The sequence below is a fragment of the Haemaphysalis longicornis genome, unplaced genomic scaffold (genome assembly GCF_048455015.1).
Source record: "Haemaphysalis longicornis isolate Haplotype H1 unplaced genomic scaffold, Haemaphysalis longicornis Haplotype H1 scaffold_5, whole genome shotgun sequence".
Lineage (NCBI taxonomy): Eukaryota > Metazoa > Arthropoda > Arachnida > Ixodida > Ixodidae > Haemaphysalis > Haemaphysalis longicornis.
This window is the reverse complement of record NW_027526385.1, coordinates 75,487,532-75,502,358: the sequence shown is the minus strand read 5'-3', so window position 1 is coordinate 75,502,358 and position 14,827 is coordinate 75,487,532. Positions and strand designations below refer to the sequence as shown.

The 14,827-nt window shown below is 47.5% G+C and overlaps 1 protein-coding gene across 1 annotated transcript in view; it reads right to left on the bottom strand.

Moving 5' to 3' along the window:
• LOC144139771 (lysosomal alpha-glucosidase-like) overlaps positions 1 to 14,827 on the bottom strand; it is a 105,097-nt gene that overhangs the window by 37,605 nt on the left and 52,665 nt on the right. The window contains exons 11-13 of the mRNA XM_077672032.1: positions 13,482 to 13,693; positions 7,072 to 7,205; positions 2,694 to 2,854 (exon numbers count right to left, since the gene is read on the bottom strand). Coding sequence (XP_077528158.1) covers positions 2,694 to 2,854; positions 7,072 to 7,205; positions 13,482 to 13,693 — 507 coding nt within the window. The remainder of the gene's footprint in view (positions 1 to 2,693; positions 2,855 to 7,071; positions 7,206 to 13,481; positions 13,694 to 14,827) is intronic.

Genomic DNA, 14,827 nt, shown 5'->3' with positions numbered 1-14,827 from the left:
TTTCGGGCCGACTTGAGGGCGAGCACAAGGGGCATATGTATATGCGCACCCTCTCTCTATACAATTTTTAGGATGATAGTCTTCCTTGGGCCACCATAACTGAAACAATTGCGCAGCTCGTACAAATGGTGCGAGGCCGCAAAAAGCAGCGGAGCTTGCGGTCGACCCAGCTTCTTCCTGCCTAAGATCCGCTGTCCTAGGGACAGCGGACCTCCGTGGGACCAACCGGAATGGGCTTCTGAAATCCGGCTAAACTCGACCTCACCCTCAACACTTAGCCTAGCTTAACAGGAACATCGCAAAAGCTAATAAAATTTGGCAAAGAATTGCAAAACCTAGCAAAACTTAGCAAAACCGAAAAAACCTAGGTTGATCCCCAGCTCCGCCGTTTCTCCAGCCTTGCACAACTAGGGAATGCTACGCCATTTTCTTTTTCTTTTGGGCTGGATCATCACTAAACTCAGTACAGAAATAGAACTCATTATCAAGAGAAATTCGAACATGCAAGTTTAGGCCAGCGCACGCAAACTATAGGAGTGTGATGTATGAACTTGAAGTATCAGCGTCCTTTGGGTCAGAATGTACTGTAAGTACAGTTAAACCTGGATATAACGAAGTTGACAAAAATTCGCATTTTTTCGTTACATCCAGGTTTCCTTTACATGCAGGTTTCAAGATTAAAGTGCGCGGGAATGAAGCAAAAAGAAACCAAATGCTAGGCATCAGTAATACTGAACCCACCCTTGTTCAAGGATATATTTCACACCCAAAATCTGCGTGATTTGCGCTTGCTGCAACTACACGGCCCCCAATTCACAAAAAGTAACTAAGTATCACTTTTGCTTTTGGACACTTTGCGGTCCCTTAACACGTTTCAAGAACCAAACTAATGCTGAAAGGGCGTCTTTTCACCAACTTTTCATGCTCTTTTCTGCAGTTAAAAGTTTTGAATGGATGCTAGCTGGGACACTGTACCTGGCGGTGACATTCTTCTTTCTCACCAGGGGGGTCGGCATTTAAAATTTAGAGCTCGTCTTGAAAAGACAAATCTGTCCGTATTCAGGCAGCAGAAGTCATCCACGAACTCAAGAACCCATCTCACAGATATCAGGGTACACACGCAACTACACGCCCACAGGCAGGCCTAGCACCTAACAGACACCGCACTCACACGTGGAAACGCACGAGAGATTTCGGTGCGGGCGAAATTCGCTTGCAAAAGCGAAAGAAACCTTGACTCATCAGCGTAGCGAAATCGTTTCATCCGGGTTAACCGTCGGAACTCCTTCGTTACATACAGATCGCAAGCACTTGGGCTTCAATGAAGGGGGAAATGCGGAAGTGAATAACTTCGTTAAATCCAGGAATTCGTTACATACAGGTTCGTTCCATCCAGGCTTAACGGTACACGTCCTAATTGTACATAAACCACACAAGAACTTGCATTTATTCAAACTCAATTGAACTTTGACTTAACGAAGTGACCGGTACCCGCGATCGTTGTGTTAAATCGATAATTTTGTAATACGGAGAACGGATTAGCTTCATGAGAGACTACGCAAGGAATCTGAATTTTCTCGTCGAATAGCACAATTTGTATCACTGTGTTTCCCGAAATTTAGTTTTAATTGCAAATCGGGCAGCTATGTGCTCTTTTCACGCCTTATTTGTATTCGCCTTCTATTTGTTTGTGACTCTACTCATAATCCTATAGTTACAAACAGGCACGTAAATACACTTAGTCCGAATGCACTAATTTTGTCTCCACACAGTACACTGCTCAGTGCACATTTTTCCAACACTGAGGTACCCTAGAATATGCACTCCTGAAATGCGTGAACTGCCCGGCCCTACCACCCCTCTCCACCCGTTCCTTTGCTGAGCTGTGGGAGGCATCGTTAACGAGCTGTCGACTGGAGAGTCAGACACTGGCAAGGGCCAAGACGGCTAGGGCGCGCATGGATTTCCGGCATAGGGTTTCACTTTCACACCTGAGCTCAATAAAACGACTCTCTCCTTCTCTCTACTTTGTATGGATAAGATTTATTTCTATTGCTAACATTTCGTGCAATGTATGAACACAAAAAATGAACCGCTTTCCCCTGGAAACAGGCTTCCACGCGAAGCTTGACCTCAGTGAAAGCGAAAACGACCAAAGTCTAAACGCAATGACCGCAAAACTAAAAAAAAAAACAGTTAAGCCAAAAGCAAAACGCAGAAGCATCAATCAAGCAATACCTTGCATTTTGCTGAGTTTTACCTGAACGCATCTGTTTTTATAGATTATTGTAGATAATTCTTCGGCGATTATCGGGAATGTTTGCCTTCTTCAATGGCTGACCGCTATTTCGCGCAGCGAACCATCTGCGGCCTACCCATGCTGCGCTATAAGGGAAGTTCCCAACGAGAGCGAGCAGCCGCACCTGCGATGTGGCGTGATGCGACCGACGGCGCTGACCTGCTCCCATTGTGGCGTGGTATAGCGCGGAACTTGTACGCGCGCGCCCGCGCCAGCTGCAAACGCTGAGCGACAGCCGCGCCAGAGAAGTGGTAGTCCTCGGGAAGGCTTCAGGATTACGCCACTTTACGGCGCAAGTCAGTTAATATAAGCTTCGCTTGAAAAGGTCTCAGGCACAAGCTTGCATGTTGTGCACTCGTCGCAGTTATTCCCTTAAGGGCGCTGCCATACTCACATAGATTTCCGGTTTGTTTGTCTTGACCAAAGGGTAGAACATGGCCAGGGAGAACCACGTGGCGCATAACTCCTCGTCAATGGGCAAAGACCGGTCGAAGCCTTCTCCGCAGATCTCGGCGCCGCTCAACGGCATACCCAGCAGGCTTGCCGTCAGCAGCACTGCAAAGTAGGTTACCAAAAGAGCTCCAGACACCCGTGGTCACACAGGACAAGTTGAGTGCAAAAGCATTTCATTGTTTGCGCTGGGGATGTGTAATGGGTGATGTCACCCCCAAGTAAGAGCAGCGGAAGAGTGAACTTGCCAGCTCTGACCAGAATAGGCTGGCTGACCGAAAGAGTGAAGACGCCTGGTATAACAAACGGATTCCTGGACTAAGGACCCCGCCCGCCTACCAGCTCTTCAGACGAAGAAAATTGTTGCCTCCTTCACCTTCCCCTACTGGATCACGAGTGGTATCCACCTTTTTATCCACTCCGGTCTAGTGAAGGGTGCGCGACAGGATTAGCCACATACAGTAAAACCCGGCTATAACGAACCCGGATAGAGCGAATTATGCTATATATCGAACAAAAATAATTCAGTTACGGAAATACATGGTAAACATATTCCTTATAACGAAGTTCACATCCGATATATCGAACTCTGGGCGCCTAGAATGGCTGCCGAAATGCATGATCTCGGAGCGGCGATTGAGATGCTGATTGGCCGCGACTACGGAGCAAGAGCCGCGACTGAGACATTGCGTCTCACACGGAGTGACGTGACGCCCAATACTTTCCGTAACTGTTTCCGACGCGTGGGACTCGCGACGGAACCCGCCCAGTCAGCGAGTCCGGACCAAGACAGCACCATCGGTGAACTGTGGGAATAGCTCGCCAGCGTTGCCGATGATGTCGGGAGTGAAATCCGACCGACGCTTATAATGAAGCGCTTTCGGCAGTCGATGTGCTCTGCCAATGCTTCTTAGATTTTTGAGGACGCGGACTGGAACTGGTGCAAACAATGTTTCGTGTAGAGAATGCCATGCTAGTTGAAGCCGCCAAAACGAAAGTGAAAACCAAAATCACCGCTTTTTTTGTGCAACGTGTGCCATTAAGGCGGAAAGTAGCTTTATTAATTACAATAACTGGATAATTTTGGTATGGTAATGGCTACTGTACTGTGTTCGTTTCTGCATACGCGGATGGCGGAGTTGGTGAGGGGAAAGGAAAGGGGGGGGGGCTCCGGCGGATTGCGAACTCGTAACAATAAGCTCGTTATAGTCGCGTTCTGCTATATCGAACTATTGGATATATCGAACTAATCGCGGTGCATATTGCAGTTCCCTATAAACGGGTTTAACTGTAGTGGCATTCTATGTACGGTGGCCTTAGGGAGAGCGTTCTGGTCAGTGTGGTGATTTGTGCGATTGTGGTAGCGTAGGAGATTTGTGTTGATATAACCCCATCCTCCATAGGGAGAGCAGTAAAATACCTATAAGGAAGGGTGTCAGACAAGGAGACACAATCTCTCCAATGTTATTCACAGCATGCTTACAAGAAGTATTCAGAACATTGGATTGGGAACAGGTGGGAGTAAGGGTTAATGGAGAATACCTCAGTAACCTCAGATTTGCTGATGACGTTGCCTTGCTAAGTAACTCGGGGGACGAATTGCAAAGCATGCTTTCCGCACTGGGCGAACAGAGTAGAACCGTGGGCCTGAAAATTAATATGCAGAAAACTAAAGTAATGATCAATAACCTCGGGACAGCACAGCAGTTTGAGATAGGTGGCGAGGCAGTGGAAGTGGTAAGCGAATATATATACCTAAGCCAAGTTGTGACCCCAGATCCCAACCATGAGGCAGAAATAATTAGAAGGATCAGAATGGGGTGGGGTGCATATGGCAGATATTCTCAGATAATGAATAGCAGCCTACCATTGTCGCTGAAGAAGAAAGTGTATGACAGCTGCATCTTACCGGTACTCACCTACGGGGCAGAAACTTGGAGGCTCACTAAGAGGGTTCAACTTAAATTGAGAACGACTCAGCGGGCAATGGAGCGGAAAATGCTAGGTGTAACATTAAGGGACAAGAAGAGAGCGGAGTGGGTCAGGGAGCAAACTGGTGTTAAAGACATATTAGAAGAAATTAAGAAGAAGAAATGGACGTGGGCAGGGCATGTAATGCGAAGGCAAGATAACCGCTGGTCATTAAGGGTAACAGAGTGGATCCCTAGAGAAGGCAAGCGCTGCAGGGGGCGGCAGAAAGTTAGATGGGCAGATGAGATCAAGAAGTTTGCGGGGATAAATTGGTCACAGTTGGCACAGGACCGAGGTAATTGGAGAATAATGGGAGAGGCCTTTGCCCTGCAGTGGGCGTAGATAGGCTGGTGATGATGATGATGATGATGATGAACTCCACTTCGCCTGCACCCTCCCCTTTTCACTTCCCTTCCCGCCCACCTGTCAAGGTACTCCGAAATGGCGGTCCCTGCAATGCAGTACCCGTGAAGCAGAGCCATTTTCATTGTTGACGCTTCAATAATTTCACCGCGACTGAGCATTTAACGGTAGGAAGAAATGTAAGCTTAGTAAAGGAATAGCTATACCTCGGACAAAGTCAAATAAAGCATAAACAAGAGCGGACGCGCTTTCACTGACCCGATGAACGGGAGTCAACAACGATTGAATTGAGGCATTTACGTATGGCTTAGCGCCTCCATCCTTACACAAACCAGATTCAGATGAGGTCGGGCATGGTGCTCGGAATGCTTTTGTGCCTGGCTTCTTTTTTTTTTTTCTTGTCTCCCGTAATTACGCTTGCTCGAGAAAAATGAAAGGGTGTCAGGGGTTCGCCGACATTGAGTTGTTAGTTTTTGTTTTGTTTTTTGTTGTTTGTCACATCGAAGCTGGGCACAACGCGTTGTCGTATGTGAAGTTAAAATATCCACAGACGCGGCATGATAATATTTTCGCCCTGGCCCTGGGATTATTCGAACAGGTATGAACGACGGGCACCTGCCAACTTTACCCTGTAATCTCTGATGAGGTTGTCACGCCTATAGTCGTGCACATCAACTGGAGTGTTTACCCACACAAGTTGAAAGCGCTCGTCGGGCAGCCTTGCATCTTTATTTATCTTATGCTGCTCTCAATGCTCACCACTCAGTCTTCGTTTCTTTTTGTTTTCTTTTGTGCAAAAAAATACAGGCACGCAACAGCATAAACAAGGATGGTGGCGTCTGTTGGCCACGCTAAGTGTACAGGTACTCGACCAAACGAGGAAACAGAAATGTTTTATGCGAGTTCTTGTTCTTTGTAGTTCGGGACTCCCAGATAAAAGTTTACATTTAATATATTGGGGATGCCCAAGGTTTGGAGCTGATGGTGAGAAGAATAATAGGGCGGCTGGCATATGAATTCTACCAGAAATTTTTATTTGTGAAGTCCTACAGCGTTCTAAAATATGCTGAATGTCGCAGTCTCTGCAATGATTCTATGGAGTTTTAAACTTAAAACCACGAACCACTGAAATTTCTTCGTTTCCTTTAAGTTTGAACTCAGCTCAGCCCATAAGCGCTATAATTACTATATTTTATCAAAATTCCATAGTTCCTGCTGCGTGAACAGAGTCGGAAATACAGGAAGCTTGCGTGGAGCCCATGTTACGTTAGTATTGCGTGAACAATCGATGGGTCATGTCGGCCACATTTCGGACTCCCTACGTCAACGGAAACGGGTCGGCGTGTCGCCAGAGCGCGAGACAGAAGGGAAGAGCCCGAAAAGACGTGGACACAGTTCGTGGACAGGGCTGCGCCTTCGAGAGTGCCGAGGACGACGTTGCCAAGGAGACGTTAAAGAAAGTTCGTCTCCCGTTGCTCTTTCCTGCCTGTGTCAGTCTTCCCGCTCGTTCCTGGCTGGGGCTGTTACCGCCGGTGCTCTTCGCACCACAGATAACCGCCGAACTCGACACCCTGACTGTTGCTCTTTGTCACCGTTTATGCATTCCGTGAAAAGGGGTGTAAGGCTACTGCAGGGCCGAATAGACGACAAAATAATCCGGGTGTTCTCGACGGTGACAGTATGCCGAAGGTTTGAAGGCTTGGGCGAGTTGGTGCATGATCACAAATGGGGGAACAGCGCAAAGCAGACCAAACACAAGAAGAAGAAAGAGACAACCACGAGCGCTGCCCGTACGGGGCCGCACATGCGGTATCGTGCGAAATCGAGGAGCGGGCAGAGAAGCGACAAAGCCGGTGTTGTGAAAGAAGACGTTCCCCGATTTCCGCGCATGGGGACATTGTCACCATCATTATGCAAATAAAATTCATGGTTCCCTCTGCGCCTTCCGGCCCTTTGTCGTCTGGTTTTCAAGAACAGCCGGCGCTTACTTGGCACGCTGAGCAGCAGGTCTTGCCAGGTGGGCTGGAGGCCATGGATCACGTGACCGGCATATTTACCGATCCCTGAATAGCTGGAACGGCTCACGATGAGGGGTCGCTTTCTGAACAGCTTCCCCATCACGCTGCGGGTGAACAGAAAAGGGCAATATTTACGATCACACCTGAATCAGAACTTTTATTTTGGTCATACTGGTGAGGGCGTTGGGGTAACAGTAGAAACAGAGTGTGACACGCCATCAAGAAGAATAAGAGGGAAGAGTTGGAAAAGAAATATGGTTAATTCCCCCTGGCAATAAACTGGGAACATCATCGGATATGGCGAGGAGTATGCTAATACCCATGCAAGCAAACAACTTTTTTCTTCTGTGTCCCCAATTTTCCTCATCGCGCCACCATTATATGCCTTTTTAAATTCGTTCAATAGAACGAATTAAAAAAGAAGATCGTGAAAATTTTACCCGCGCTGGTAAGAGAATTACGCACGTTATTTTTCTTCACTTGTACCTTTCACTCAGAGCAGCGGCAAATGAAGGAGAAAAAAAAAACAGTGTTTGATTTTTCTGTCATAGGATTTAGTAAAACACGAAAGTGAAATGCGCGGCGAAATCTGCAGCGAAATGAGCATGATTTGGGGGTCAGCGGCTGTCATGTGGGTGTGCTTGGCGAGCGACATCCTGCTGGCGGTCGCTTCGGGGAAGGTGTACTGGCGTCATTTTCGGGATGGATATGACGTCAGTGAAATCATGCTGTATCCAAGCAGAAAACACTTTTGTGTTAAGATAGACAACTCGAAAACGAAGAACCCTATGTATAACGTACTGATGATGATGATGATTTTATGTTTGTGTTGGTGTCCCCATTGTAGCGGGGTGATGACATGTCATTTTACCAAAAAGCACTAATATACCTATGTTTTCTACTCTTGGTTTAATACTAGCGCTGCTTAGGGCAAGCGCAAAAAGCTTTTTAGGCAAGTAGCATCGCTCTTGAGATATAAAGGTTGCTTCTCCGCATGAATATCTGTGTGCAGGGGTGCACCTTTTACAGGCCACTTGCTTCGTTGTACTGGCGTCAATTCCGTGACGGATATGACGTCAGTGACATATTGGTGTACCCTGGCATAAAACTCGTGTTAAAATGGCAGCATATCTAGTCGCTTTGCCGAACAAGTTTCCAAAGCATGACAGTGTTTTGCCCCCCTCACAACGCACCTATTATCGCCTCTTCCCTGACCACTCTTCTCTCTGCCTCTCCTCCTCCCCTGATTTATGCGATGGAGTTATGCACAGCAATAGACAAACGATATGCGAACAGGAAAATATAAACCAGAACACACAAGTATCGCAATTACTTTCCATGCCAGTGAAATTGTCACAGCGAGTCATGCGAACAGTAACAAAGTTTGGAACGGTAAGTTTCCAAATATTACACAACCGTGTCATTATGTGGTCTCCCTGTACGACAATCTGATTTTGAGTGTTCTAATTCATTATTTTATGTTCGCTTTTCATTTGTCAGTGACTGTGCACTGGCCTGCAATATTCGCGCGTTCTCAGTGCTGGCGCCGCATCTGTTGAGACAGCGCGCATCGTTTTTATCAGTCCCACTTGAAGGAAGTCGAGTCCAAGTGTTTTGCTCTATACTTTTCAACACGCAAGTATTTTATTCCGGATTACAACAAGATTTCACTGACGTCATATCCCTCACGGAAAGGACGCCAGTGCAACGAAGCAAGCGGCCTGTAAAGGGTGCACCCCTGCACACAGGGTCTTCTTGCGGGGAAGCAACCTTTAGTACTAAAAGTACGTTACACTTAGGGTTGTTCATTTTCAGGTTTTATATTTAAACTGAAGGTGTTTTATTCCGGCATACACGAAGATTTCCCTGCCGTCATATCCGTCGCGGAAATAATACCAGAACACCTTTGCCGAAGCAACCCGCCAGCAGGACGTCGCTCGCCAAGCACACCCACAAGACAGCCGCCGACTCGAAAACCTGAGCTGTAGATATCGCTGCACATTTCACTTTCATGTTTTGCAGTTTTCTATGACAGAGGAATCAACCCCAGTTTGTTGTCTTGCCTTTTAACCCCTTTTTAATGCGTCCTTTTGTTTTTTTTTTTCGTTTGCTGCCCGAAAACGTATCCAACGTGAGCACTTACCTAAAAAAAAGGAACAATTACATACCTTTATTATGTATATATATTGGCTTAGATAGGTTGTAGCATTCCTCTGTACTGGATAACGTAGAAATATATGAGCAAGGGTGGTAGTTTTAGTGGGTTAGGACCGTCTCGCGCATTTATGCGTGCTGTTCAAGCATTCTCACGTTTTTTCTCTGTAGGCCGTGAAGTATTTGAACAGACAGACAGACAGACAGACAGACAGAAAGACAGACAGACAGACAGACAGACAGACAGACAGACAGACAGACAGACAGACAGACAGACAGACAGACAGACAGACGGACAGACAGACAGACAGACAGACAGACAGACAGACAGACAGACAGACAGACAGACAAAATAAAATATCTGCCTTTCTGGTAGCCATGAAAGGCAATCGCATTTAATAACAGCAGAGTGCCTCAATGCTTTTGAGATCTGAAGACTACGGCGTCCAACACACGGCCATTCCGAGTACGCTGAAGCCGAGTACGCTGACCCGAGTACGCTGAAGCCCGCTGCGAGGGGCTCTCCCCGCTAACAAGACGTCCCGCCACGTCGCTCCAAGAACCCGCCTAAAGAGGGTGCGATGACTGGGATTACTGCAGGAGACTCAATAAAGTTGTTCTCTCTCTCTCTCTCTGGTCACGAAACTCAGCCGCAAAGTCAAGGGAGGAGTTTGTTATGTCGTCAAAGCCGTCGTGGAACGCGCTGGGAGCACGAAGGGTGCAGAAGAGACCTGCGCGCTGCTTTGACGAAGCTACGCTCCAACAGAATCAGACGGCGTCTTCCAGCTGCTTTCGCAGTGTCAAATATTCAGTCGATGTGACGTTTTTTGTCATATTGAAGAGACTGCTTTTGGCCTTCCGCTTGGATAGCATGCAGCCAGAGTCCTTCAATGCTTTTAAAAAAAATTGAAGGACACTGAAGAACTCTGATACCGCGATTAATTGGGAAGTGGTTTTGGGGTCCTGGGGCTAACTCTTTTTAATCTACAGACGACGACATTTGGTTACAATCAAGACATAGAAATTACGAATGTACACAATTGACATGAAAACACTGAAATACCTAAATGTACTTAGCATACCATATTTGGGGTTGCCACTTTTCCCCGAAAAAAAAAAACAACCATACGGAGAGGGGGGAGGGCGTGGTATTTAGAAGGTTGAATGTTTGTTGAAAACAAAAACGCACGTTCTTTTTTTTCACAGGCATTGTCATTTATTGTAGCGTTTTCCTAGAGGAAGAGCCACACAACGTTTTTACTGAAAGTGAGAGATTTTGTTTATTGCTCTGAATGAGCTGCACTAAAAAGTGTAACAGCGCCTACTTCATACATTAAAGCTATTTGCATCTCGCCTGAGCTCTACTTGTTTTGTAAGCTCACGTGTCTTCGCGCGGATTGTGTGCATAAAATTAACATCGTAGTTTTAGAATTGACGCTTATAAAACACCAAAAAAGAATCTCGGCATGGTGGCCAAAAAAGCGGTCAATGACAGAGGGTTTTACTTACAAACCGGCAACCAGTCCGCTGTCTACAAGGCCGGTCAGGCCGGTGAAAAACAGGACAGGTGGCAACCCTAGAATATTTAGTCGTGAGGGCCTTCAGGTATTTGCCATTGTTTCCTCTCGTTTGGTCGACTGACCCTTGCCTTTAGCCCTTTTAGATCCACCCCAAAACGCCAAACACTTCAGATTTATTACATTAGAACTACGCCTTCAAGGCCATGTCCCAAAAGAGTGTGAGGAGAAACTACTAACTAACACTCTGGACCGCTGATGGTGATGACAAGGAAAATTTTATCGACAAACAATCACTTGACCCACACTCTTACTCTCACTCAAACTCCAAAGTATTCATCAAAGCACAACCACATCAGTAATAAAAACTATCCGACGGATTATCTACTCTGAGCACTGGCCATCCACCATCGGGCGGTCTTTTTAAAGTATTGGTCCTACGACGCGCGCCAAAATTATGCTCAGCGCCGACGAAATTCCCGCCTTTGTCAACACGGCGTGCGCATTACAAAAGGTGCTGTCAGTCTCCCGTCACCTATATCCACCGTCGTGGTGACACTGTAGACCCGCAATGAATTTGGACCTCGTTGCGTACCTTGGGCAGAACAGCTTCTCCAGGCGTCGAAGCGCGCCTTTCCCTGTTCATCTCTGGCCCACGAATGACGCACTTTTGTACGTAACCTCACCGACAAGGACGCACCCGCACTTTCCGTGCTCTAATGCGGTAATTACCCCCGGCAACTAGAGAGACCTTCCGCCGGCGTCACAAGGTACCATCGGCGCCCCTTGGACCTAATACCTACGGCAAAAGGACATTGACAACGTTTCCGTGGTTGGGAATATTTTATCGGCTAGACGCGAATACCGGCCATCCCAGACAAACAATGAAAGGCGGAAAGCGCCCCCGCGGCTGCTTCTAGCACCCCACGAACACGTCTGCCCTGCCACCAAAAGAATAACAACAACTCAGCCTCCGGTGGTTAAATTGATTATCTCGGGTTTTGAACTGGACAGCCCGTCTAAGCCGTTTTTAAACGAATGAAGCTCGCCCGCTATGTGGTATCAGAGTAGGCAACTGTAACTTCGCGACACAACATCGAAGTGGTAGTGCGATTTGCCCTATGAGAGTGGGCATTTCTGGGAGCGCAAGGCATTCGGATATTGGGGCTTCGCGAATGGCCTTGAGCGGTCGCGAAATTTTACGTGACACGCACTTATTCTCATGCAGTGCCTGTGTAACACTATCCTATTGAAGTTCCATGAAAATTAACGCGAGGCAGCGGCCTTAGAATACTAAAGATTAGCCTGTATTCACGGGAGGAAATCTTCATCTCTCGCGCTTTGAAATTTCGCTGAAGGTCTATGCGATCAGCGCACAGGACTGAAGTTTACACCAGTAAACTGTAAACGCGAAAAATCTGTAGTTTTATTTTGGTACAGTAGCCACTGCGAACACCGGCCGCTTAACGGTCGGGTCACACAGAACTCGCCCGATTGGCATCTGGGCGTGGCTCATGTCTGCGAGTTACTAAATCTTGGGCATCGCCAGTGCAACAAACCCAAGTAAATAACGTTCGCCTAAATACAGCACAATCTTATGCTGCCTTGCGCGACATAAAAATGACAGCATTCCCACTCCGTGGATGATGGCGAGGGTGCGGAGTATGGGGACTCGAAATGACATCCAAGTTGCGGCCCGAGTGACATCCGATTTGCGCCCCGACCGTCATTCGATTTGAGCCGTGAGTTGCACCTTGATTATTTCCTAAATGAAACTGCAACATCCAGCTCAAATCGAATTTCGCTTGATCTTCGATTGATGGTGGCGTGTGCACGGATGGACGCGGACGGACATTGGGAGGTCCTAAGGTACTCCGCACCGTTACAGGCGAGGGAGTAAGCCGTTTGACCCTCGGGTACAAACTCACGGTCGTGGCCCAATGGGTAAGACGACTGACACTAACTCTGTCTGGTCTACCAGACACAGGCTCGAATCCTGTCGGTGTCTGTGTGATTTTTTGCGATTGTAAATGCTATGCGCATGGACGCGGACGGACATTGTGCGGTCATAAGGTACTCCGCACCTAAAAGACTGCCGCAACAGCACGTACGTGAATAATTGCTGCGTATAGGCACTACTGGCTTTTCGGGGCGACGCCCCTTAGGACTTCGCTTTGTCCGTGGCTTGTCTCCTGGCGTCCATGTAAACCGTGTTGCGCATGCGCAAGGAGCATTGAATTGGATTAGAATGAATTGGATTGGATTGGAATCGTATATACTGTACACACGCGTTGTCTCTTATTTACATGCGCGAGTGGGCAATGCCACGGTCATTCAAGGTAAGACCGATCCCCAGTGCTTCGCCCACTCGCCATGTTTCACATCGAGGTGACGCGTCAATTTTTTTCGCAGCCTCGATATGTTGCAAAGGTACCCGATGACAGCTTTTTTACACGCGAATGCAGCAACCCTATTGTATGTCAAACTAAATATGCGTGATAGCGGAACATATTCTGCGCTGTCAACAACTGCCCCGAACGGGCAGCAGCTTCAGCGGTCCTCTGTGCGCGCGGGTGGCGCGGTCGCGGAATGCCCCCTTTCTGACAGCGGCGACCCTGGCGGCAGCTTTTATCCCTGTATGAAACTGCGGCCGGGGTTCCATGACCAGAAAAGCATTGCGGGACTCTGATAAAAGTGACGATTACGTACTCATGGGCAGCCTTTGCCTGCTGGTATGGTATGGCGTTGTGGGCAACGAAGTGTGGCCCGGCCCCCAACTGCTGAGACATGCAGAGAGTGTTCCGGTTAAGCGGGGCCTCGGACGTCCGAAGCATCGCAGGCAGGTACGGAACCTCGTCCCAGCCGTCCATCACGCAGCCGCCAGGTGGCTCCACGGTAGCCAGCGTCGGCTCGTTCCGGTCCTTTCAAGGAAGGGTCGAGACGAGCTCAATCTTTTACTCTTGCGATTTAAACTGATATTCCTAGGATATACAGCAAACCCTCGCTCTAACGAAGCCTTTGGTACAAAAAACTGGCTTCGTTATAATCAGTATTTCGTTAAAGGCCGGTATGATTTGCTTTCTGTGCACGACGGTGAGGACGACGAAACGTTTCCAATAATGCGGAATATTGATTAATGCAATTTTGTCATAACGGGGCTTTCAGTATCTTTACTTTCATTGGTTTCTTCCGTTGTGAGAGTGTAATTCCTTTTAAAAAGGAGCAGTGACACAGGAGGCACATTTTGATTTTCTTCGTGTCGCAGACCAACCAAACACACAGCCTTACCCGCAGGAGAAATTGTGCTCACCTAAATGTGGCAATCTGAAAATATCTGATTAAATTCTTTTTGGATATATATGAAGTAAGCTCACACTAACGCGTAAGACTTGAAGGCGGTGAAGCTGTACGCAGCCTTCACGATCATCACGACGGCATAAGTCCACGATTGCAGCAGATTTGCTTCCTCTTCGCTGCAGCAACTACCTATATTCCATCACTGTTGCTATAAGTGTAAGCTCCCTTAATTTTTTTTTTTGAAAATGAAAATCATTGGACATCACCTTAAGGGGGAAGAGGGGGGTGTCCGCATGTGTGTCTCGTTTCCAGCAAGTGTTGTCACGCTTACGGCGAACACCGGAGATTTTTTTTTTCTTTGCCAATCTTGACCAATCTCCCTCAGTGGGTATGCTTGGCTTGACATACGTGCACAGGGGACGCTGGGTGGTCGTCGCGACGCACGCACACGTGAGCGCTAGGCATTTTCTTAGTTTTGTTAACAGCCGGGCGGTTGCCTCAGGGCCAGGATCCAGTGTGAGCGCTCGGCAATTTCTTGATATTTTTAACTGCACCAACAAAAAATTACGATTTGCTAAACAGCTTCGCTGTTGAAAAACGATTCCCAATATCGTGAAGACGTAAACTTCGCAGAAATATTTACAGTTGACAGCACACAAAAAATGCCTTTAGAAGTAAAACTGGTTTTTTCATCTCCACCGCAGGAAAATAACCCAGGTGAAGGCCTTCTTCAGGGTTAGCGCGTCTCGACAGAGGTA